We start from the raw sequence: 27,383 nt of genomic DNA, 5'->3' as shown, positions 1-27,383 counted from the left end.
AATATATGCCTCCATATTATGGAGGCGTGGGTGACTAACTAACTGACGGACGGATGGACGGGAGATGCAGGTTTTCATAGTAAATGCGACCGACCTACGGTCCCAATGACATTGGGAGATTGTGGAATAGTTGTCTGGTTACGCGAGACTATGCAGCATCATGTCCCTGTCGGACGGAAACCTTGTACGTATGTCCAACACCCAAATGGAAAGTGGATCAATAGCTATTAGTCACAAGCTCTTTCTTTATATATTGGATATTTATAAAAACCCACAGACAGACTTACCGTAACCACTTTCAATCTGGCATACCGATTTTGGTCATTATAGGCAACATTAAAAAAAAAAAGAATCAGAAATTGTGAAACTATAGTACAAGCACAACTACTTTACGTGACATTGCCATGCAACAAACCATTAAATAATAGAAATGTGATGATGCAAGGTTTCTGCCGGACAGCTACATTATCTTAATGTCAGTGAGTGTTTTTAAATGTGAAACGCGTAATGCTCTGCTTTATCCACTACATTGCATTTATTATGTTGTCTTGTGAGTAAAGAAATAAAATGTGTGTCAAATAATTATTTGGCAATGTTTTTTTTCTAGATAAGGGCCCCAGGCAGTGTTCAGGCCTTATACATTATTTAAAAACAAATCCTACATTGACAATAAAGGGCACCTTATCATCAGGGGCAAAATGGCAGGTGGCCAAATTGAATTTACAGTGGCATCTCTTTTCTGCCTCTCGACTTTGTAGCATTCTGTTGTGTATACGGCGTATACAGTATAGAGTGCTATACGCATATGTTTCATTATATAGATATTCCACTGTTAGACGGATGTTAGGTTCTTAGCTCGTATGGTGGTGGTGGGGGGGGGGGGAATGTGCCTGCACTGCTTTGGCAGGCACATTCTATGTGGCTGTCATGGCTTACCTTCCCCAGAAGACATCATAAAACTTCATCACTATGTGAAATGTGATCTCAATATGGCCTGGGGCGTAGGCATGCATCAAAGATACACACATTTATTTATCATAGATATATACACCCACAAACAGCCTCTTCATCACAATAGCGTTGCGCTCGCTTTCACTCGGCTAATAACGCAGCAAGGTGTCAAGTTTCTCTTTCATTCGGCATGTCGACACACATTGTAGACGGAAAGTCTACAATGTGTGTCGACATGCCGAGAGAGTTTTGGATCTGCCCCCTCTCAAATATACGTAGTGTAGGAGCGAAGGGGAATATATCACTTTCAGCATCCACGAAACTTGGGAGATGAAAGGCGCCATTGGTCTACTTCAAACATTGAGTTTGAGAAGTTAAGCATGGAAGAGGCTAGAGTGAACACTTGGAGCTTTGCAAGCGCAACAAGGGACCTGTATAATGGGTAAATCCATTTGATGAGCCATTATTATATTGACTGGGGAGATAGGCTTTTGGTCATCAGGCAGAGGCTCCGAGCCACTACTACATGTCCATTATGATCCACTGAATCCAAACAAAGTTTCACATTGAACACAGCAGCCTGCATAATAGAACAAACACCATTCAAAACACATACAGTTTGAGGAGTCAAGCGGCTGAGTGAACACAAGGGATTCATTATTACCATAGCAACAGGCCCTAGCTGCCACAAAGTTTAATCTGTCATTTTGGAGCAGAGGACTGGGAAATGCATTTTTTATTTACAACAAAAACAACCCCCTCCCTTTACCATTGCAGTGCTCCCAAGTGTAACCGGAAAGCGGCTGTTAAAATTGCTGTGGACAGTTTTCTTGCATATTAATGATCGAGGTAGCTGGCTGCTGTATTGCAGGACGTGTTTAATATAAATACACGCTCAGGGCAGATATGCTTTCTCAACGACACATTTTTGGTTTGAAGCCACAGGTAAGCTTTATCCCAGAAATGTCTCCGGTGCTCATTCTTAAAGATCCTATGCATAACACGGCTCGTAGACATTTTGGGAAACCATGCAATATATTATATTATATATAATATATATATTACCATTGAACCGGAAACACATGTGACACCTTCACATGTGTTTACTGTTCAAACAATATATTACCATTGAACCGGAAACACATGTGACACCTTCACATACTGTGAAAATTTAATGTAAACCTGATTAATTTTACTCATAATCACCCCAGGGCTCTAGACTGTAGGCCTTATACTACTAGGCCCCCTCCTGTTTTTGCTCAACGCTAAATATCTTCCTCAAAGATATTTACAAGCTCACAACTGACAACATGGCGTGTTGTTGTAAATGGGCCACATTTTGACACATTTTCTACAGTATAGGGATCCTATAGGGTTCGAGTGGTTAAAGCTTAATCCGTGGTGCAACAACATGATGAACTTGCAACACTCTTTGAGTTCATTAACACTGAGAAGAATTGTACAGCTTTCTCCTGAATAATTTAAAAGTCTCTACGTAGGATGCTCGGCTCTATTATTCAGCGATATAAACACACCAAATGTAATGACACACACACTATAATGCGGGTTCAGGTAACGTGGTCTTAACTATTGAACAGCCAGGGGCAGAGGAGCCCTGCCTGCTTGTGATGCTGGCACTGCACTGTACACCGTGCATATGCCATTAGCCTCGTTGAGTCGTTTGTCATGGCTGTACACAGCGGTGGACAGAAGTACTTAAAGAAAAAAGCAGTTGTAAAAGCAGCAATAGTAATTTAAGTTTACTGCATGTTGCACATTATGAACTTGTAGATCAGCTATTTTCGAATAGCCATACCGTAGTACCACTTCACCCATTTTCAACCTATCTTCATGTAATTCACCATTTGTCAAGTCCCGTCCGTGGTTGTGCCCCTCCTTGCACCCATTGGTTACCGTTTCGTGGTTGGCCTAAAATCCTTTCTCTCATCCACTACCGTTGAAATAATGTGTTTTTCAGTTGCTTCGTTCAGTTATTCTATGTGTTCAATTCTTTTTTGTCTACTCTGTCGGTGTCTCAGTCAGAGAAGGGCTGTGGACGGTTCAGCAACCCACCTACCAGTGACATCCACGACTGTGCTCAATTTTTCCGCATGTACGCTTGGGTTACGCAGAACTTCGCCTCGCCTTCATAAAACAGATTATAACAAGCATTAGGAGGACCAATTATATGAAGATAGGTTGCAAATGTCATTTAAGTGGTAATAGTATGTGTATTAATAATCTAATTGTAGTGGAGTAAAAAGTACAATATTTGCCTCTAATATTTCCTCACTGCAAGATAAATATCTTTCTAGTCACTCGCTTCACTTTGGTCGCCCTGGTCAGTGCAACATTGCACCAAGTCACTTCTTTGCATTGACTTTGTATAGAATCGTGCTACTCGAACAAAATATTGTATCTTGCGATGTGAACGCGCCATAACAGTAGATGTACCATAGTGGAGCAGAGGTATAAATGATAGAAACATGGAAGTGTTCAAGTAAAGTAAAAGTACCTAAAAATTGTACTTAAGCACGGTAACATGAGTAAATGTATACTTTGCACCAGTGGTGGTTCAGTTCTCTTCTGTTTAGCTCATTTACTTCACATGCATGGCTGCAGGCCTCGGCGACGGGGGGGAAACGGCAGTAAATGGACACAACGAGTGTACGGACAGGCCATTTGTCTTCCCTCTGCATCTTAACAGGTGTTCCTAATGACCTTTCCCTGCAGCCCCTCCTCCACTTCCACTTGTGCAATCCTCTCTCTCTCTCTCTCTCTCTCTCTCTCTCTCTCTCTCCATGCCTTGTTGGTTCGAACCGAGCATATTAAATAGTGGGCTATATCCTGGTATAGTAGTCCAACAATTTGTTGGACACTGCATTTTAAATGTATGAAAATCTTTTGAAAATAGCAGATCTACAAGCTGACCATGTGTCGCATTGTGAGCATAGATCGACTATGTTGGCTGATGGCTGAAATGTATATAAGGCTGAAGTTGTTACTGTATGTTTTGTAATAATAATGAGAATCTACAAAGTAACTAGTGACTAAAGTTTTCAAATAAATGTAATGGAGTAAAAGTACAAGTCTCTGAGATGTAGTGAGTATAAAGTACAATAACTGGAAATTGGAAATACTCATAGTAAAGTACAAATACCTCAAAATTATACTCAAGTAGGCCTACAGTACTTAAGTAAATATGCTGTTTTACTTTAGGAATTGTAATTAATTTCTAGGAGGCTAACGATGCACATAATCCTCACCAAGTACACTAAACGCTGGACAGTTTCATGCAAAAGAGAAAATGGCTTTCACTCACTCACTGTCCATGCAGAATTGACCCAAAACACATTCAGAAGGATTCAGATTCTATAAACAGATTCGCATTTAGATGCAGAACCCCAACCCTACTACTGTAGTGTTTATCCCATGAGTAGGCCTACAAGAGAAACACTATATGGCACCGCAGTGATTTCACCTATTAGACCCACTGCATATAGTGAACTGCATGTCTCGCATTCACAATGACTCCCACTCTTTGAATAAGACATGGCGGTGATAAATAGATATGTGTCACACTTTTAATTAATGTCACCAATTTGCAGAGGCGCGGTACGACGACAGCCACATTATGGCTATTGTCAGCGTGACACATTGTTGAGGGGAACTTAGCATTGACTATAGCAGTCTCACAGCAATAAATACCCCCAAGCCATGCACACATACCTGTCAAGTGTGAGGTGTGGGGCTTAGACCAATGCACATTCCTTCCAGCGTGACATTTGGGGCTTTGACCCATGCACATACCTTTCTGTGTGTGATGGGAGATAGCTTGGACCAATGCCTGCCATATACTATACATTACCTTTCAGTTCGAGATATGGGGCTATGAACAAGCTAATGTCTTAAGGCCATCATATACCGTTCAGTGCGAGGTATCTACAGTATAGGACTTTGACTACAGCACTGTTTGGTGTAATATGTATGGGTGCCACTGTACGTGTTTTTGGTATGATATGTATGGGTATTACTGCCTGTAAGGTGAAGGTGCTTTCCCAAAGGTCATCTGTTGCCAGAAGGCTATTAATCTGCAATAGATCCCATTGGAGGGAGGGGGGGGGGGGGGGAGAGAGAGAGAGAGAGAGAGAGAGAGAGAGAGAGAGAGAGAGAGAGAGAGAGAGAGAGAGAGAGAGAGAGAGAGAGAGAGAGAGAGAGAGAGAGAGAGAGAGAGAGAGAGAGAGAGAGAGAGAGAGAGAGAGAGAGAGAGAGAGAGAGAGAGAGAGAGAGAGAGAGAGAGAGAGAGAGAGAGAGAGAGAGAGAGAGAGAATTAATCTGTTAATCTGGGCACAAATGAACCAAAACACAGAAGGTTAAACGTGACCGTAGACTGCAGTAGCTGCGTAATGGTGAAGTCGACAGCCAGCAGCACCTGCCATGTTTTCATTCAACTCCCTTGCCACACGGTTGCTATTTACCATACTCTATTTACTCAATTCAATAGTACAAGAACACACTTTGACTGTCGGTTTAAATTATTTATTGGGTATGAGAACATGCGTCATCATCGTTGCTACTTTATGTACCGTACAAAGATGGATATGAATCCACTTGTACGAGTGCGAATCGGTCCTTTGCATTACTATCATTGACATTTATTTTGAAACTAGTTTACTTATTGGTGCGTTGCATTTGCAAAAGGGTTATGTGCCTTTTGTCTCTGCCAGGCCGAAGGGGTGGGGAGGCGGGGCGTGCATGCGCAGTTTCCGTCCGTCCATGAGCAGCTAATCTCTGGCACTGTTGTATCGGTCTGTTATAGCGCCACCAGATTTCGTCCAAATATTACAGTTATCACATTACATCCGGATTGGCTGGGATTGGCCTACAATTAAAGTTTGATAGAGTGGCCCATTTTGAACAAAATGCCTCAAATCATGAACGCAGCGTCTGATTGCCGTGAAACTTTGTTGGCCCTGGCGGAGACCTGTAGCCTGATTATCTGACTGAAGCGTGAGGCAGGCCAGGTCAATTTATGGGGAGCCAGGCTAGGAGACCTGTGCTCAAGTTTATGAACAGATTCTTCTTAGCCTAGACAGCTAAAAAACTTTCATTTTTAGAGGTTTTTTAACACATTATTAGACTACAAAATGCTCAGTGGGGACAGTATTTCCGGCTTGGGTTTGGTGTTGGTGTCTATAGCAGGAAATCTCTGAGCCAGAATTGACAGCTTGCAGACCTTGGCAGCACTGCACGTTGGTTTCCTGTACGTGTATGAGGTTGGAAGTGATAAGAGGTGTCAGCATTCTGCGTCAACAAACTCTGCTATGGCACATCACACCCCAACCTATCAGTGGTGCATGGGAAAAAGTACTGTTTACTTAAGTAAAAGAATAAATACTGCAATATAAAAAATACTATTACAAGTAAAAGTCCAGAATTCAAAATGTATTGGCATCAAAATGTATACTTAAAGTACACATTATGCAGAATGTCCCATTTCAACATTTTCAAATGTATAAAAATCTTTTGAAAATAGCCTATATCTGCAAGCTCATTGTGAGCTTGTAGATCACCTATTTTCAAAAGGCCAAAAATGTACACTATATATAGGGCTGAATTGGTTAATGTGTGTTTTGTAATAATAATCGAAATCTACAATGTAACTAGTAACTAAAGTGATCAAATAATTGTAGTTATTTAAGTTTAAGTGCAATATTTGCCTCTGAGTTGTAGTGAGGTAAAAGTACGGAAAACTTGAAATACTCCAATAAAGAAAAATACCTCAAAAGTACAGTGTACTGCACTGATAGAGTCCGACCGATAGGGATTTTTGTGGCCAATACCGATTTTAGAGAGGGGACAATCACAGATAACCGATATGCAACCGATATAGTGGATTTTTGAGTATCGATTGTGCAAAGATTTTGCACCGATATGATTATTAGGGAGATCCAGATCACGTCTTTTTGCTCCCGATTCGATTCCGATCATTTGATTTTTCCAGATTCGATATTTAGTGTTATTTTTAACACTTTTGCCATATCTCAACAGTACAATATCCAAACTCACAGACAATATCCAGTCTAATATGATGATATAGATATAATAGTGATACTAGGGATGTCCCGATCACGTTTTTATGCTCCCAATCCGATTCCGATCATTTGAAAATGACGTGATCGGCCCTGATTTCCGATCACATGATCGGATCGGGACAACGCAATGACTTTATTCAAGACTTATATATATTTTTTTACTTCTCAATCCATGAGTAGCCTAAATAAATACTGTAGTAGCAGATACACACTACAGTAGCCTACTTGCAGTAAATGTAACAGATTCCCATTTAATAAGATCCATTTAATACCATGTACACCCAGTTTGACATGCATTAGGCCACAGACCCCCATTTGATACAGTACCATTTTGCTCTTTGGGGCCAAGCTGCAGATGTACTGTAGGCATTTTTTGTATTATTACATTTTCTTTCACTTTGACGTACAATGATGCTGCACAGCGAAACGTTTATGAAGTTTGTCATCATTTTCAAGCTGTCTTACCTCGTTGCAAAGTGTAAGAGCTCCCATAAAGCCTCTGACTAATTATAGAGAAGAAAATAATAATGCAGCAAAACCTGGCAGCTACGGCTATGAAAGCCAGAGAGAGAGACAGAGTTTTAACAAGGAAAGATAAAGGGAAAGAATAATAATGAAGGGAACGGAGTATGAGGGAAAGAAACTATAGTCTTTAATTTATTTCTTAATTATAGTTTTGCCAGTACGGGTAATTCTTTCGATTACAGTAAATTAAGGGTCACACTCAAAGCAAGATAGCTTGTATGTGAGTCTTTCATAATGCATGAAAACAGTACCAACCACAAAAGATGTTGTTTGCGGAAAACGTCTAATGCCAAGGTTTTGGTTTGGTGATATCCCTTTCTAGGTCATCCTTAATTGGACAAACATATCCAGTCATCTCGATCCTCCATACAACTCGTCAGTACATGTGTTAACGGTGTAGGTACATGTGTTAACGGGTCCATGTTGTGTCACGCTGTTTTACAAATTGTATGAATGTAGTTGTACTGATTATATTTTTCTCTTTTACCACTCTCAAGCATGGCATTCGGGTGCATGCGTTTGGTCCGACATCCAGACAGTCCGACCCCTACCCCAAACCCTAACCTAACCTCACAGGGACGCCACGGGTGAGTCTTAACCCCATGTACAAATATAATTATAATACATATATATATATATATATATATATATATTGTGGGAGGTCGGGTGGGAAATACAACTCAGAGTGCAGTTTCAGGGGTTAGACACACGAGGGCGCCCCTTGCTTTATTTCTCCAACAGGTTCAAACAACGTCAGTTTTCACAAACAGAACTCAGACAGTAATATTCTTTTCATGAGGTCCCGGTTCCGAGGCGGGAGTTGTCACTGCAGAGGATGAGAGGGGATGTTAGCATACGGTCAGAGCACAAGGTAAGTACAAAGTTGGGGCCTGAGACACCCGGTCTAGGCAGTCTACCAACTGGACCTTTGTATAACTCTTTCTCTTCTTCTTTTCCAGGTTCCAGAGGAGGCCAGGAGGCTTCCCCGGAGGTAGGTAAGGGGGGTGCGTATCTTTCTCTATCCACAAGGCACAGAAGAGTACTTTAGAGTAGAAGTACTCGGATACGGGGTGGTGAGTAATTAGAGTAAAAGTACTTGGTATGGTACCGGGCGAGTATGGTACGGAGGGCCCCTTAGGCTCGGCCAACAGGAAGATACACAAGCATTTATATTCTTATTTCTCTCTATCTACTGGGTGGCCGTGTCGGTACGACAACGGCAGTCAGGGGGTTAACACAAAGTAAGCGCTCTAGTTTCTAACGGTCTTCTTTCACCGGGCCTGGCGGCGCAAGCCAACTTAAAGTCTCTTCAAAGGGTGAAATAAACATAACACGGGCCTGTCTTCTTTCACAGGGTGGACGTGACACTTTATCTAGAGCCTGCTAGCTTCCATTAGTCTCTACGGGGTTATCTTCATTCAACAATCTTCAGTGTACAATACCACGGTGACACTCTTCATTCACAGTCTTCATTTAGCATCGACAGGGTGACTTCCTTCATTCACAATCTTCGTTATTATCCTTAGCTGCTCATTTGCCACTATGAGTGCCTCTTCTTAATAACACGGGTGATAGATAGTGAACGGTTTGTCTTACTGCGACCTTATGGAGCTGTTGAGCTGCCGTTTCCATACGGGGGTCCCGTCTTCCGCACTCGTCCCCGATACGAGCCAGGTGGGTCTCCAGTATGCATGCGGCTCTCCGTGTATACTTGTCTATGGGGGGCACACGCTCCTGCGTGTGCTTCCAGCCCCACTCCTACAAGCCTGGTGATGTGAGAATAAGAGAGCAATTGAGTGGTGATACAAACGATCAAACAATAAACATAGTCCATACGTGAGAGTCCATAAGTGAGAGGAGTGTGGACTTACCATCCAACGCCGAGTGGACGGCATATGCTGCGCGAGCGTCTGTGTGTAGCAGGGATCTGATACTGCTAGGTGCGCAGGTTGTTTATAAAGGGCGCGGCCGGAATGAGGCGCAGCTGATTTAGAATTGCTCTGGGATAGTAGACTGAGTCTATGACACGGCCGTGGGCGTGCCTGGTTGTCATGGTAACTCGCCCCTCCCCCTGAGGTGAGACCTGACAGACTCCACACACTCCCCCCCTAAGTTTCTTGCTACCGCAAGGAGCTTGACTACTTCCCTCGTCTTCGTACAGTCTTGAGAGCGCGTCCGCGTGTTTCATCTTGGTCCCGGGCCGGTGCTCTATCTCGAACTTGTAGCTCTGGAGCTCGACGAACCAGCGGGTGACACGGTCGTTGCGGTCTTTGTTTGCCGCCATCCACTTGAGTGGCGCGTGGTCGGTCACGAGGGTGAACTGTCTGCCCCATAAGTAGTACCGGAGGTGATGGATGGCCCATTTCACGGCCAGGCACTCCTTCTCGACCGTGGAGTAGTTACGCTCGTGCTTCAGCAGCTTCCTGCTGATGTACAGTACGGGATGCTCATCTCCGTCTAGCGGCTGGGACAGGACAGCGCCGACCCCGGTGTTGGACGCATCCGTGGAGAGGATGAAGGGCCTTGTGAAGTCCGGCGCCACGAGCACCGGCTCGCTGCACAGGGCGGTCTTCAACGTGCGGAAGGCTTCGTCCGCCTCGTCCGTCCACTGGACGTGGTGGGGAAGGTTCTTCTTGGTCAAGTCGTGGAGGGGGGCCGCGATCGTGGCGAAGTTCTGGACGAACTTCTGGTAATAGGCGATCAGGCCGAGGAAGGACTTGACCTGCTTCTTGGTCACCGGGCGTGGCCAGGTCTGGATCTTCTCCACCTTCCTCGTCTGTGGTCGGATGCACCCTCGGCCGATGGTGTAGCCGAGGTAGTCCGTCTCGGTCCAACCAATGCGGCACTTCTTTGCGTTGGCGGTCAGGCCGGCCGCCCGTAGGGTGGCTAGGACTGTGTCGACCCGCTCCAGGTGCTGTCCCCAGGTGGCGCTGTGGATGATTACATCGTCCAGGTAGGCCGCCGCGAAGGCCTGGTGGGGTCGCAGTATCCGGTCCATCAGCCGTTGGAACGTGGCGGGGGCCCCGTGTACTCCGAAGGGCATCACTCGGTACTGGAAGAGTCCATCGGGAGTGATGAAGGCCGTCTTCTGCTTGGCTCTCTCCGTGAGGGGAACCTGCCAGTACCCTTTCGTCAGGTCGAGGGTACTGATGAACCGGGCGGGCCCCAGCCGGTCAATCAGCTCATCGACGCGGGCCATGGGATACGCGTCGAACACGGAGATCTCATTTAACTTCCGGAAATCATTGCAGAAGCGGAGTGTGCCGTCGGGTTTGGGGACAATCACGATCGGGCTCGACCAGGCACTGTGGGACTCCTCGATGACCCCCAGCTCGAGCATCTTCTGGACCTCTTCTTGGATTGCCTTCCTTCGTGCCTCCGGGATCCGGTACGGCCGTAGTCTCACTACCTGGCCGTTAGGGGTGTCGATGTCATGCTTTAGCACGGAGGTGTGGCCCGGTAACTCTGAGAACACGTCGCGGTTCCGATCGAGTAGTTCCCGCAAGTCCTGTGTCTGCTGGGGCGTCAGACCCTCACCAAGGGCCACGGCCGGGGCCTGCGGGGAGACAAAGGTTACTAAAGCGGGTAGGGGCACTTCCTCCGGCGTATGCCACCGTTTCAGTATGTTCACGTGGTAGATCTGGTGTCCGCGTCTTCTGCCTGGCTGACTCACCCGGTAGTTCACGTCTCCTTTCCTCTCTACGACTTCATATGGGCCCTTCCATCGGGCCAGGAACTTACATTCGCTGGTGGGGACCAACACCAGCACTTTATCGCCGGGGGCGAACTCTCGGATCTTGGCACCCTTATTGTAGGTGCGCGCCTGGGCCGTCTGGGCTGCGGCCATGTGCTCTCTTACGATGGGCCAGATGCGTTTGGCGCGCTCCTGGAGCGCGTCGACGTGTTCGATGACGCTGCGGAGGGGGGACGGCTGGCTCTCCCAGGCTTCTTTAGCCAGGTCGAGGAGGCCACGCGGTTTCCTCCCGTACAGGAGCTCAAAGGGCGAAAACCCGGTTGACGCTTGGGGTACTTCGCGAATTGCGAAGAGTACAAACGGGATGAGGCGGTCCCAGTCTTTGGCGTCCTCTTCCGTGACGCGTTTTAACATTTTCTTCAGCGTTTGGTTGAACCGTTCGACCAAACCATCCGTCTCAGGGTGGTAGGCGGAGGTCCGTATACGCTTGACCTTTAGCCATTTATACAGGGATGCTAGGACTCTGGACATGAAGCACGTGCCCTGGTCCGTCAGGATTTCGTCCGCTATGCCGACGTGGCTGAATAACATCAGCAACTCGTGGGCGATGGCCCGGGCGTTGGCGGTGCGGAGGGGGATGGCCTCCGGATAGCGCGTCGCATAATCCATGATGACTAGGATGTACCGGTGGCCCCGGGCGGACTTAGGGAGGGGTCCGACAATATCCATGGCGATACGGGAGAACGGTACATCGATAATTGGCATTGGAATTAGGGGGCTATGGGGCACGCCGCGGGGGGCGGTTAGCTGACACTCGGCACAGGAGCGGCAAAACTCCTCAATGGCCTTCTTAACGCCTGGCCAATAGAAACGGGCGGCGACCCGGTCGTAAGTCTTTTGTACGGCCAGGTGGGCCCCTAACTGGTGGGAGTGGGCGAGATACATTACTCGGGACACATATGGTTTGGGGACGAGTAATTGTTCGACGACCTCCCCAGCGGGGTCTTTGCAAGCGCGGTACAGTAAGTCGTGTCGGACGAAGAAGTGTGGGAAAGGTTTCTCACTCACCCCCGGGTTCAGCTTCCCGTCGACAGCCACGACGTTCCGCCTGGCGCCAGCCAGGTTGGGGTCGGCCCACTGAGCGGTGGCGAACGATCCTTGCCGCCGGGGGGGTGGCGCGTCTATTCTGGGGAACTCTAGGAAGGGGTCTTCACCGAGGGCCGGCGTGTCGTCGGCGTCGGAGGCCTCCGCTTCTTCCGGCCAGGGTTCTGGCTGGGGACTTCCTCTGCCGCTGCTGGTGGACGAGGTCCCGTCTTCGCGGAGGGCGGGGCAGGCGACGAGGGGTACGCTACTTCGGCGGCGTCGGCGGCGCCGCGTCCTGGGGGGCCCTCGTCGTCCCGGGTTCCAGTATTTCTCGAACAGCGGACAGTCCGTTCCGATCAAGAGGGGGACTGGGAGTTCGGGGACCACTCCGGCGGCGACCAACGCGGAGCCACGGGGGGTCTGTACGGTCACGTGGGCGACGGGGTACCGTCGGACATCTCCGTGGACACACGTGACCGGGATGGTGGGTCCATTGGTGGCGGAGGCGAGGTCACCCCGGACCAGCGTCACCACGCTGCCTGAGTCCAGCAAGGCATGGGTGTCGGTCCCATCAACCCGGGCGGGGAGGGTGGTCTGTCGTCGGCTCTCACTTCCGGTGTGGAGGCAGGGGCGGGGCCCTCTCATGCTGTCCGCGGAGGGCATGGAGACATCGGGGCCGGGGGGCCGCTCTGGGCAGGCCCAGGACAGGTGGTCCTCCCGATTACAGACGTAGCACCTGCGGATCCGCGGGCTGCGGTCGGGGGGGCCGGAGGCACGGGGCCGGACCGGGGCCGGCGGGGTCGGCGGGGCTGGTCGGCGTCGGTCTCGGCGGTCGTCTGTCTTGGGGACGGCGTCGCTCTTGGTCTGGCGGAGCATCTCCGAGCAGACGTGGTGGTTCTCCAGGAGGGCGATCAGGGCGTCCACGGATGTGGGGCTGACTCGGGCAACATATTTCTTGGCGTCGGATGGCAGGGCACGGACACACCGGTCTATGACTAATCTCTCAATCCACGGGGTCTCTCCGCCCGTGGTCAGCCAGCTCTGCGTCAGGCGGTAGAGGTCGGCGACCTGAGCGCGAGGGGGCTGGGCCTGCTGATAGGCCCACATGTGGTACCGCTGGGCCCGGGCGGGCAGGCTGTAGCCGAGGGTGGACAAGATGGCGGCCTTCAGCGTCTCGTAGTCTCGAGCGTCTCTGGCGGGAAGGTCCCGACATGCGCGTTGAGCCTCTCCCGAGAGGTAGGGCGCCAGTATGCCGGCCCAGTCGGCGGCGGGCCACTGCTCGCGGTCGGCGGTGCGTTCGAAGAGTTCGAGGTACGCCTCGATGTCATCCTCGGGGGTCTGCTTGGAGAGGACGGCGTTGGGGGTCCTAGGGACATCGCCGTGTCGGTCTAGCCTGCGGACCACCTCACGCACAGCGTTCTGTAGTTCAGTCTGACTTCGGAGAAGGGCGGCCAATTCGAGGCTGGCCATGTTTAGGCGGTGGTTGAGATCAGATGAATGCCCGCATTCTCCACCATATGTGGGAGGTCGGGTGGGAAATACAACTCAGAGTGCAGTTTCAGGGGTTAGACACACGAGGGCGCCCCTTGCTTTATTTCTCCAACAGGTTCAAACAACGTCAGTTTTCACAAACAGAACTCAGACAGTAATATTCTTTTCATGAGGTCCCGGTTCCGAGGCGGGAGTCGTCACTGCAGAGGATGAGAGGGGATGTTAGCATACGGTCAGAGCACAAGGTAAGTACAAAGTTGGGGCCTGAGACACCCGGTCTAGGCAGTCTACCAACTGGACCTTTGTATAACTCTTTCTCTTCTTCTTTTCCAGGTTCCAGAGGAGGCCAGGAGGCTTCCCCGGAGGTAGGTAAGGGGGGTGCGTATCTTTCTCTATCCACAAGGCACAGAAGAGTACTTTAGAGTAGAAGTACTCGGATACGGGGTGGTGAGTAATTAGAGTAAAAGTACTTGGTATGGTACCGGGCGAGTATGGTACGGAGGGCCCCTTAGGCTCGGCCAACAGGAAGATACACAAGCATTTATATTCTTATTTCTCTCTATCTACTGGGTGGCCGTGTCGGTACGACAACGGCAGTCAGGGGGTTAACACAAAGTAAGCGCTCTAGTTTCTAACGGTCTTCTTTCACCGGGCCTGGCGGCGCAAGCCAACTTAAAGTCTCTTCAAAGGGTGAAATAAACATAACACGGGCCTGTCTTCTTTCACAGGGTGGACGTGACACTTTATCTAGAGCCTGCTAGCTTCCATTAGTCTCTACGGGGTTATCTTCATTCAACAATCTTCAGTGTACAATACCACGGTGACACTCTTCATTCACAGTCTTCATTTAGCATCGACAGGGTGACTTCCTTCATTCACAATCTTCGTTATTATCCTTAGCTGCTCATTTGCCACTATGAGTGCCTCTTCTTAATAACACGGGTGATAGATAGTGAACGGTTTGTCTTACTGCGACCTTATGGAGCTGTTGAGCTGCCGTTTCCATACGGGGGTCCCGTCTTCCGCACTCGTCCCCGATACGAGCCAGGTGGGTCTCCAGTATGCATGCGGCTCTCCGTGTATACTTGTCTATGGGGGGCACACGCTCCTGCGTGTGCTTCCAGCCCCACTCCTACAAGCCTGGTGATGTGAGAATAAGAGAGCAATTGAGTGGTGATACAAACGATCAAACAATAAACATAGTCCATACGTGAGAGTCCATAAGTGAGAGGAGTGTGGACTTACCATCCAACGCCGAGTGGACGGCATATGCTGCGCGAGCGTCTGTGTGTAGCAGGGATCTGATACTGCTAGGTGCGCAGGTTGTTTATAAAGGGCGCGGCCGGAATGAGGCGCAGCTGATTTAGAATTGCTCTGGGATAGTAGACTGAGTCTATGACACGGCCGTGGGCGTGCCTGGTTGTCATGGTAACTCGCCCCTCCCCCTGAGGTGAGACCTGACAGACTCCACAATATATATACATATAATTATATGTTTCATATTATGCACTTTTTGTCAATCAATCAATAGGACACCATTGTGGTTGAGCTCCTGGTGTCTATAGGAGTGACCATATGATGGGGGTTGGAATTGGCAATATGGTTAATTCTTAGTTAAAGTTAAACTGTGGCACTCCTAGTAAAGCAGGATGTGCATTGTGCAGTTCAAAGTGCCTAAAGAACAGGACTATATATTACCAAAGGTCATACTGACTTTACGATCTCTTAATTTCTCTTGGTCCATGCTTGCCAAGTCTTTGTTGGCAGCATACTGGCTCTTTCCGTAGGGCACGAACAATCTGCTGTTGTAGGTGAAAGGAGAGATCTTGTCTAATCTTGGGGGGGTGTGTGTGTGTGTGTGTGTGAGAGATATCCCGGTATCCCGGTTGGTTGAGCCTGGCGAGATCGTCCCTCGATTAGTTAGGTTTCTGTAGTCGCAGTGCACACTGCATCACTGGTAATCACACAGTGACATTTACAGTCAAAGGCAACAGCTGTGTGTGTCTTGTATCTGAACAGCATTTCATTTTTTTCCCACTTTCAGGGGAATGCCGCTGGCAGTCTTCACATTGTTTGGGTGCATAGCGTTCACGTACACCCACGGGTATTGAAAATGTGAAAATCTCCAACGAGAAATGAAGAGAGTGCAGCTTCAACTACAGGCAAAAGCCAAAAGTAATTCAGACCAGCTCCACAATACTGCAGCGACAACACAAACTACTCTTGGCATGTTACAAAGAAATCAACATAGAGGGCCAAACCATCACTCCACACTATGGAGAAGCACCGTATCTTGTAAGGGGAAAGTGGCGGAAGTGGGGTTATCATACGCAACTGTTATCACTACCCACACTTTTCACTTTCCATTGCTATGTTTGCGCCCATTACATCTCTAATTATCACACGTCAGTAGCCTGCACTAGCTCCATAACACACTTCAGCATTGCGCCGCGCTATTGAGTGCTATCGACATTGCTCCCTACCATTTCTGCCATATTTGTCTTTGCCCAATTTTGTGTGTGCAGCCAAAAACAACCGACACCCAGTAACCATAGAGTAAGCAACGCCATTAGCCGATCACGTGACACAGTGCAATGCATGTTGGGTTACAGGTGCATGATGGGAAGCCGATTTATTTTTCCTACAAAACAATCAAACAGTATCAGGATCATCATCACAGCATTCGAATACAAAAATGATAAAAACATAGCTTATAAATTTCATAATAAAATATGGGCCATTTGAGCCATCACCTAACTTACTAGTTCTGGTTTATCTGATAGAATGCCTATACTCTGCATGGTTCTCTGGGTTTCTGTGAAAATGGATATATTATACATTGGAAGGCCTATCTTTCCAGCAGACAATAAGGAAAATAAAGACTATGCCTGTGTTTGGGGTCCTGCACTGCATTTCAATTGGCACAAGCTTGACTCTGGAATGAATACATCACAACTAAATTAGCCAGCCGACAACCACTTTATTCTGAACAGTAAAAGGTCATGTGAAAACAACAAAAAAAACAAATATAATAATAATAATAATAATAATAATAATAAAAAATAGTTATGTGGAAATGAAACAAAAAATAGTAAAATTCCAGTGCAGGAATAAAATAATAATAATAATAAAAAAAACATCTGCAGCGGCAAACAGGATTTATATTCTGTGTGCGACCGCCGGCCATGCCTGCGTTTTGGGGAGTGCAACGAGCACACTGCATTTCAATTAGCACAACCTTGACTCACACTGGAAGAAATATATCACTGCCAAATTTGTAAGGAAGCAGGAAAACACTTTGTTCTAAATGGACATAACACTAAAAGTTAAGTTACATTGGATAAGTAGAACAAACACAGTTAATTCTGAAGTTTGTTCCAGACGTGTAATGTAATGTAAGCAATTAGAAAAATATATAGTATACAGTTCTAAAATACAGAACCAAAAATAAATAAACAGCAAAAATAAATTGACAGATAAATAAAAATGGAATTAACTGATGTTTTTTTGTTGAACATAATACTGGCAATTCAGCTTTCACTCATTAAATCAACACATTATTTTGTCAATCGCTGTGTGGAGCTCAATGCTGTCTGACTCACCTTTTTGAGCGGGCCTTGAGCTAACTTTGGCCCAGTATACATCGACCAGTACAATATTTCCAGGAGAGTTGTATTCAGCAGGGACAGGTTGAGCCGAGTGCAGGAGAAGATGAAAGCAGAGGGAGACAAGAGTAGAATGATGGGAAATGGACAGCCTAAGGCAAGAGATAAGAAGGCATTAGTCCAACTCACTCACTGATTCTGTCTGCCTTTGTGGGTGTGTGTCTACCTGCCTCCTACCTGCCTCCCTCGACACCTAACTTGCTCTGTTGTTAGGTTCTTAGCTCACGTATGGTTCTTGATGACTATTTTTTTAATGTATTCGATGTATTAGTATTACCATGTGTTGTTCTTGCTTACTGTAAATCGCTCTGGATTAAGAGCGTCTTCTAAATGCCTGAATTGTAAATTGCATAGTAAAAGCAGGATGTAAGCTTCTTAAAGACAACAGCTGCTATCTACGTACAAAGGACCTCCTGACCTTATGCTATCTTAATTTATCTTGGTCCATGCTTGCCAACTCCCCATGCTCTGGATTCTCAAGCGAGAAGAGGGAAGACATTTGTCATCATAGTTACAGCAGTGACCTTCCATATTATGTCCAAGTAGTAGCCCTCCAGCACTCCAGTTCCTTTTGAATGCACAAGGTCCAAATAATTTTTTCGCATTAAACACCCTGGCTACTATTTGGAGATATATAATGACACTCGCAGCGTCTTTGTGTGTGTGTGTGTGTGTGTGTGTGTGTGTGTGTGTGTGTGTGTGTGTGTGTGTGTGTGTGTGTGTGTGTGTGTGTGTGTGTGTGTGTGTGTGTGTGTGTGTGTGTGTGTGTGTGTGTGTGTGTGTGTGTGTGTGTGTGTGTGTGTGTGTGTGTGTGTGTGCACGCTGCTATCAAACCTTCGGTCAGGTGAGGCAGGTGAACCTACAGGGTTCAGCAGCCTCAGACAGCGCCCCCTAGAGGTGAGGTCGTTGTGGGGACGAGGTATACTGTATTCCAAAGCTTTGACGTGATGACATCAGCGCTCCGACTAACCTGATCAGTGGTGCTGATCAGGCTTTAACCCATTTTGGACTGGTCGATTAAAAAAGGCTTCTAGATCTTAACAGTTTTCTGAAAAACCTGTTTCTATGTCAGTGCCGGTGCTCAACCTTTTTCATGTCAATACCTCCAGAATTATCTGTATTTGGCCACGGACCCCCATCTCAAAATATGTTGTTCCAGGGACCTCTCAGAGGCAAAACATCCATGCCAAGCTCTCCTCAGCCCCGACCAGTCAATCCCTAAATCACTTATTTAGATCGCTTGACAATTATTTTATTTGTCGTCCATGTCCGAAATAAGTCCCAAGCGGTCTTCCGGCTAAGGCTAAAACAAACATTAGACCCCTCCTCCCTGCTCAGAGCTACAACACGCTACTAAGGCCTTTTTGTTCCTTTTCTTTTTTTTGCCTCTACCAGCAGTAAATATATTATCGTCATAAATCGGTAAGAAAACGGCTACCCCAGAATTCTCCTTTAACTACCGGTATGCTAAAGTTCTCAGTGGTGGAGGACCTGCTTGGGGCAGTGAGCGACACACTCCACACTCTGCACATGTTGCTGCTGTTGTTATTATTAGATTCAAACCTCTTTTTCATAGTAGCCCCCGGCCAGTCCCATTGAAGTGTAGGGGGAGTTCACATCCACATGGGAACAAAAATGCATGAGAGTTCTATCTGATGTACTGTGTGTGTGTGTGTGTGTGTGTGTGTGTGTGTGTGTGTGTGTGTGCGCGTGCATGCATGCATGCATGCATGCATGCGTGCGTTTGTGTGTGTATTAAAAAAAAAAAAAGTAAAACCTGTGAAGTAAGGCGCGCTCTTATCATCGTACATCATCCATTCACTGTAAATGGGAATTTAGTCTTTGTGTAGGACAAAAATACTGATTTGCTCAGACACATATTTTGTAAATTCTCCATTCATTGTCAATGGCATTTAATGTTTGTGTTAGGACAAGAATCTATACACTATAGAGGCTAGCGCCCCTCAAAAATTATTCGCACAATAAAAAATCACACATGTGAAGTGAGGGGCGCTCTATCATCATACATCATCATCACATTCCGGGCCGATCACTTTTGGCGTCCTCACTTTTCTGTCCTCACATTTTAAGCCCTCAGCCAATCAAATCGCTATGGGGTAGTTCCCCCTCCAAAACAGTAGCCTATACAAAAACGTGACATTATTAAAAGAGACAAATAAGTGCAGGTGAGAAAAGAACCCCATAAACGGGCTTTTACATCACCTAAAAGAATAAACAAATAGTAAGTTAGACAATGCAATCAAACATTGTGTGTGAGACAACAGATTAATGTAACAGATTCAACAGCTATTATCTGAACCACACTACTAGCACTTGCTACAGGCTAGCACTAGCGCATGGCAAATCTGGACCTCAAAACAACTATTTCTGTTAGGCAATCATGAAAAGCTGTTCTGCCAATTCAGTGATTTATTGTCTCACTATTTGCTGTGTCTTCTTCTGCTGCAGGGTCCTCTTCTATGGTGTCCTTCGGCATCGGATGTAGTTAACTTTGTCCTGTATGATATATTGTCCACCTTTTATGTTAATGTGGTGAAAGCAGCTTTCAGTTTTTATGCAACACACCTATCAGGAACTATATACAACTCACATTTCTTTGAAACCGAAGCCAATACTGTCGCAGCGGGCAGTGGGCACAACTGTGTGACAAATACCTTTCTGTTTGCTGCTGCCTTTTACGAAGGTTACTTAATAATTTATTTTGCACCGTAATTGTCTCCGCCAGGCCAAAGGCGTGGCCAAGACTAGGCACCCGCTTCAAATGTTTGGGTCATGATGCAACACTTTGTGAGCTTGTAGGTCCATGGCCTCAGATTGGGTCATGAATGTGACACACTGTGAGCTTGTTGCGACCACGGGTCGCATTTACAATGAAAACGTGCATTTACCGTCAGCCAGTCCGTCACCCCACGCCTCCATATATGGTCATGCCTTGTGACATCACTTGACATCATCAGGGATGGGGAGATCCCTGATGATGGCATCAATATTAAGCCCATATATGCAATGCCCATATGGAGATCTCTGATGTCATCAATATTATTGGCCAGCAACTCTACATCTGACCTCCGACCTAAACCCTTCGATCTCCATATATGGAGCTGACCTGTTCTGACATTCCATATGTCGATCCTTCCCATCCCTCCTTCCTCTTCGATGTCTCCCTTTTGACTGATACCTGTCCATTCAAGCTCTAGACGGGCCTGCCCCAAAGTTATTATAGTGCAGCCGCGCCCGGCAGCCGGTGAAAACTTACAGATGTGCACCAACTGTGGGCACTGTCGTCAATATTTCTCCCCCTCTATACCCCTCTATACCCCTCTCTCTCTCTCTCTCTCTCTCTCTCTCTCTCTCTCTCTGTCAACGTAATGAGTTTGCATCTTCTTCAATCGTCATGTTAATAGATCTGGTGTGTCTCTGCCCCCACATCGATGCACCTCCACGGGCACAATGAGTAATTTCTCACTTGTTAACTTGTTAACTGGAGGGGGTGATACGACAGCTTGGGTCTTCCTCTTGTTCTCGTGACCCTAGAGCTGCTTCCTCCCCCGGATATTAACAATAGGCCACTCATGATCAACAGATCAGGGGCTCCTCACTGCCGGAAGAAACTGCAGTCACTTAATGTTAGTATTTGTGGTATAGAATATAGATAACCGTAGCACAATTTGAAATTTGTACCCTATATGGCCAGACAAATAATGTAGTCTGGTCTGCGTGTTTGACTGGATTGCTGAATTCCTACAATGACCATCATGCTTTGGTGCACTGCTCCTCCTTGTGGAGAGGGGAGGGGGGGGAGGCAGCTGTGTTATTTAAAATAAGATCTGGTTGCAAAAGGGGAGAAGTTGCCTTTTAAGGTTCCACGCCCCCGACTTAAGAGCCTTTTTGGTCGCCACTCCAAATCTGTGGAACAACCTATCTGTAATTATTAGGTTTTTTGTTCTCATGCTGTGCAGTACTTTGGTCGGCCGTTGGCTGTTTTTAAATGTACTTTATATGAAACAGACTTGACTTGAGGCCCACTAAATTATTCAAGTGTCTTTCACATGCCAATCAACGATGCACTGAATATGCATTGTTAAGTGTTCTCTCTACAATCTTGTGTTTTCCCATTTCTCTCGAGGGTAAAAATACTGTATCATCACAACTTTACTGAAGCAGAGCAACTTGGACCCGTTTGTGACCAGCGTGAGCTGACATCTGTAATAACATGCATCTTTTTAACAATGCTTTCTCACACTCAAGCTGTCAAATGGATGACAGGATGGAACCGGATGAGAGCCTATATGTATTATTTGAAGGCAGGCTTAAGACAATTCTCTCAGGTCTCGCTCTCTCTCCCTGTGTGTGTGTGTGTGTGTGTGTGTGTGTGTGTGTGTGTGTGTGTGTGTGTGTGTGTGTGTGTGTGTGTGTGTGTGTGTGTGTGTGTGTGTGTGTGTGTGTGTGTGTGTGTGTGTGTGTGTGTGTGTGTGTGTGTGTGTGTGTGTGTGTGTGTGTGTGTGTGTGTGTGTGTGTGTGTGTGTGTGCGCGACTGCGCGTGCGTGGTAGAGCTGATTCTTATAGTATATTAATAAAATGTACCTGATTTAACTTGACTTAACCATGACAACTCCTCGTTTGGTATTAGGTATTAGTTTATTGATAAACAAATCTAATCAAACTATCTAATCAACATGTGCAAATATTAGCACTTGCCCATCTGTTCAGTCACAAGTTTGCGCTCATTTTCCTGTGCAAATGTTTGTGGATTCAGCTGAAGGGCTGTTGTTTATGCAGAAGGTGAAATATCATGCCTGACAGCAGACATTTAAAGAAAAAATATAATTCAGTTTCTTCTTCAACTTTTGCTCCACTCAGGTTGTGTCTTCGAAGCAGACCTTTTAGGAACACAGTTATTTATCACTTCTGTGTCATCTCCATCAAGCTTTTCCCAAAACAAATATTCCCAAAACAATGTAACATGTCTTGCCCTTCTCTCTCAAATGTCACACTGTTCAAGTGATACAAACACTTCTTTATACCGAGAATGTTTTACCATGGCTTCACTTTAATAGAAAAAAAAGCTTTTTCCCCTAGTCCTTCCCACAGCTGGGTTCGAATATGATTCGAGAATCTTTATTGCATGCCATCACCCCTCTCTCTCACACCTTTCCTGTCTCCCTCACTGTCACTATCAGAGCAGAAATGCGGAAAGAAATAATGATTTGGGCCAGATTCACTAAGCTGTTTACCTCCCAGGAGGAACTTCAGTCAGTGCCATGGATGTTCACAGTCCGAGTTGGTATTTCATTGGTACTAGTCCTCCACCCATTGTCACCTGTTTGCCCCAGCCAGTCCTTGTGTCTAGTTAGGTCCCTCTCTTTCTCTGTGAGGGTTTTTGTTTACATATTTATTATTTTACTTGTTTATTCTTTCTGTATTGTAAAGCGTCCTTGGGTTTCCTGAAAGGCGCTATATAAATTCAAGTTATTATTTATTACTTTCTAATTGAACATCTACCGTAGTTGGATGCGTTGCCATGTATTCATTTTCATTTAATTTATTTAACAGAATTGAAGCATTTGTGCCAGCTGAAATTGGGCTCCCTTTTCGGGTGTCACTACACAAATTGTATAATAATAATTATAATATATTATAATTATAATATAATATATAATCAGTCATTGAGTTTAGTAAGGGCCAAAATGTGTGAGGGCCAAAATGAAACGGTCTATTTTCGCTATCAATGCATTGCAGCGTTAAATGGTTAGTTTGTACTTCTGTTTCTTTTTGGCAAGCAACATTCTTCTGATTATAAATTGGAGCCAGTGGAGTCTTGCAGGGATTCTCAGATACATTGACTGGGCCTTGTACCTGGCTTTGTTGAAGTTAATATATTGTATTGTTAAATGAAGGTGTGTGCAGCATCACAACAAGTAGATTCTCATGAATGAATTTTCATCCTCAGCTCCAGAGAATGTCTGTTCAAACACGAGAGACTCATGGTCTGAGAGACGCCTGGAAATGAATTAAACATTTCCAGGAGAAAAATGTTGAATTCAGACTTTCTAAAGCCTCCTGAATATAATATCAGCTTTCAATCCCTCTCTCCGTCTCCCTGTGCGTTTTCCTTCCTGCCTGCCTGCCTGCCTGCCTGCCTGTCTGTCTGTCTGTCTGTCTGTCTGTCTGTCTGTCTGTCTGTCTGTCTGTCTGTCTGTCTGTCTGTCTGTCTGTCTGTCTGTCTGTCTGTCTGTCTGTCTCTCTACATCTGTAAATGGTTTGCTCCAGCTGTGTGTGCTACAAGCACACTATTCAGAATCAATTTAAGTTATCTTTTCTCTCGCACTATCTTAATTCTCTAGTGGAGAGGAGAAACAGAAATGATTACGGCGGTGTCTCTCTCTCTACGTCGTCCTCAGACGAGCCCTCCATCGTCGTTTCCAGTCATCTCGGTTCTCCATACATCTGGCCAGCTTCTTTGTGCTTTCCGCACCAGTATCTTTCATTAGTACGTCCACGTAGGTAGGTGTGGGACGTCCTCTCGATCGATGCCTGTGTGTTGGTTCCCACAGTACAAGCTTTTTGGGCGGGAGTTCTTGATGTCGGTGGCAGTGGCCAGCTAGTCTCATCCTCCTTACTGCTATCTTCTCTGTTACACTTGGTAATGCCCCGTACAGACGCTTGTTGGTGATGTGCTCATCCTGATTGATGTTAAGTACCACACGTAACATTCTGGTGTAGCACCCGTCCAGGGATTTCTGTAGGGCTTGTGTAAGTGTCCAGCATTCACAGCCGTAGAGGAGGACGGACTCCACGGTAGCAGAGAAGAAACTGATCTTGATGTGTCGGGGGAGGTTGGATTTCCACTTTAACGCGACCTTGTGACGTACTGTCACAAGGTCAAAATGACCTTGCAGATCTAATAATCGCCGCATAAATCTGACTCCATGATACAGACGGACATGATGAAATACATGCTCTCGCTGGCTGAGCAATTTCGATGTTTGGTTTGAGTTATTACGATAGTCATGAACACGAAAGTAATGAACATTATTATATCACTCTTCAAAAATGAGCTTTGAGCGATGTACAGATATAATAAAACCAGTCCTGGGTGATGATGATGATGATGAATACTTTATTGTCAGACTAGTCTGGCAATTGTCTTAAGTTATCACCATTTTGTAACACCACATAAAATAATGAACATTATTCATCCCTCTCCCCAAAATGAGTTGCAAAGTGATGTAAAAATGATGATAAATCCAGTCCAGACAGATTATGATGATAATCATGAAAAAACAAAAAAAGATTAGAACAATATTTGTCATGGATTACAATTAGAGTCAGCTGGTGAACCCCTGTCCCTGCCACTGTCTCCTCCCCTGTCCCTGCCAGAGAAACAAGCAATAAAATATATGCCTTTTTTCTCTTTTGTTTCCCTTTTCCCCCCATTCTACAGGCCACAGGTTTCTGCGTTACACCTTTTTTTCTTCTTGCCGCTATAGAGTGAGACCAGCCGCGTGCTGGTCGAGCTTCTAGTTACAGTAATATGTTACTAGAGTCCTGTTTTTCTTTTGTTTTACTACATTTTTATCCCACGATTTTGCAACCCATTTTTTTCACCCAGTGTCAATTATCTAATGTAATCCTGGGCTTAATATAATACCCCTACCTGGGGAGAGCAACGGACTCATGCTTCCTAGCTTCTATGCATGAGCAGTCTAAACTCCAAGCTTAATTTCACCTGAGAGAGGGGAGTTTTCCCAGCTGGATGTAGTGCGTGGAAGAAACATGTTATTCCAACCAGTTCCTTTCCCCTCCATCAGGCTGGCCTTAATGGTGAGAGCCTGCTGGGAAGATTTGTTGGGACTCTAGATTTTCAACGGACTCTAATAGCAGCCCCTAGAGTATGTACACGGTATGTTTCACCAAGTCCCATTAAAAATCTAAAGGCACCAAGGCTGACTATTGACTCATGAGATTACTACTATCCTCTGATGTCTGTACAGGCAGAGCTCATTAACCGCTTTATTCCTCAGACACAGGTGCCAGTGATTAGTAAATATGGTTAATGTTGTCATATACTCTTGTTTAGATATAGGAGTCCTCTGACAATGCTGAACACTAATATGGACTATAAGATTATTTAGTATTTCGGTTTTCCAGGCTCCTTTAAGACAGAAGCCACATGCACTACACATATATCAACTCTAAATATTGACTAGTGGTGTTGAACTAATCTTCACACTTACAAACATTTAGATTAGTTTGTGGGAGTGTGTAGTTTATTCTTTAGCTGTTTTCTGGAGGGTATTTGGATTTTGGAACATGAAGGTGTGAGTCTACAGTATATAGAAACAGATGTGTGTGTGTGTGTGTGTGTGTGTGTGTGTGTGTGTGTGTGTGTGTGTGTGTGTGTGTGTGTGTGTGTGTGTGTGTGTGTGTGTGTGTGTGCCGCACACACTCACAGGCTTCTGTATACTACCCACTCAACACCAACACTAGGTGATAAGATATGCACGTTCTCTCTCTCACGCACGTCGCACGCATGTGCACACACACAATCCATCTGGTGACCACCACAGAAGCAGCCGAGAGGATATGATTCACCAGAGCTGCATCAGTCGCCTTGGAACAGACACATTCTGTGCTTTTACATGCAGCCCCAGCCCCCAGGCCTCCTCCTCTCCCCCACTTTCACCCAATGCACTGCATGCTTAAACGCTGACTATTCTTCTTCCCTTCAGCCCGTCCATGATTCAATCAATAATGTTGCTGTCTTTGTTTCGGATGGTTGCTTTTGTTTTTTTCCCTTGTCACTCTCCTATAGCTTTCCCCCTTATCCTCCCACTGCGAGGTAATCACTCAGTCATCTGCAGTCTTGGCAGACAATGTAGCATTGATTTTAAAAGACCAGTGGGTGTGTCCGAGTCTTTTAAGACCAACTTAAGCAAATTAGGTCAATCCTCCAAACCCTGTATTTCCTGTGTGTCCCCAATGTCATTAACAACTTATTATTGTACATCCGGCCTACAGGGTAATAACCCCCTTCCTTTCATGATACTGCAGGGGAGTAAACAAACCATTTTATCCTAACTTCTAAATGGCTCTCAATTAGAGCAGAGCCAGGGCAATAGCATAAACACAAAGCCAGACCAAATCAGACCATGATCTGATGGTTCTGAGGTTGACACTAATGGGTTTAGGTAATGTGGTAAGGTGTAGGTAAACATACTTAATCCCCTCAAAGGTAATCACACTTCAAGCATTGACCTCCAGTAAACTAGATTAAGCCAGAATCTAGAAACTTTTAGTGTTTCTAGTGAGACTAAATCATAATTGCCCAGACTCTTCTTCAACAAAGATGGCGAAAGCAAACATTCTTTGTTCTGTACTTATACATACAATATAGTATGGTACAAAACACTGAAGTCCTTAAACCAGAAACCTAACCTCACACGGAAGCCACGGGTGAGTCTTAACAGGCCACGCATGTCGGAGCCACGGGCGAGTCTTAACCGGCCACATATGTCAGACTATTGGTACGTTGGACTAACGTATGCCTCCCGTTCAGCGTAGAGATTAACTTTGTTCTTGTGTTCCCTCCATGACCATGAGACATCCCACGGTGTGGCATCCATCCTACATCCATTTCCCGGGGAGTGTTTTGCCTCCATACAGGGAAGGATTCAAACGTGGAGATGAAGCGGTTCCATTCGATTTCCCCAGAGCCCACCCAGACTTCCACGAAATGTTTGCTCATGTCGTGAAGCACCTTCCAGGCGATTATTGCCCCGGCTTCTGGTCATGACGTCCTTCAGGGATGATGAGATCTTCTCCACACAGCTGTGTTGTCTGCGTTGAAAGCCCCAG

The 27,383-nt window shown here is 46.0% G+C and overlaps 1 protein-coding gene across 1 annotated transcript in view; it reads right to left on the bottom strand.

Annotated features, from left to right (window-relative positions):
• Nucleotides 1-27,383, bottom strand: part of LOC308311802 (CTP synthase 1-like) — a gene marked incomplete at both ends in the record, with an annotated part of 44,171 nt that overhangs the window by 7,416 nt on the left and 9,372 nt on the right. Inside the window, 3 exons of the mRNA XM_080758579.1 lie at nucleotides 10,516-11,007; nucleotides 11,329-11,600; nucleotides 11,751-12,186. Coding sequence (XP_080614705.1) covers nucleotides 10,516-11,007; nucleotides 11,329-11,600; nucleotides 11,751-12,186 — 1,200 coding nt within the window. The remainder of the gene's footprint in view (nucleotides 1-10,515; nucleotides 11,008-11,328; nucleotides 11,601-11,750; nucleotides 12,187-27,383) is intronic.

This window comes from Protomyctophum bolini (genome assembly GCF_963924005.1).
Source record: "Protomyctophum bolini genome assembly, chromosome: 24".
Taxonomy (NCBI): domain Eukaryota; kingdom Metazoa; phylum Chordata; class Actinopteri; order Myctophiformes; family Myctophidae; genus Protomyctophum; species Protomyctophum bolini.
This window is presented reverse-complemented; position numbering and strand designations above follow the sequence as displayed.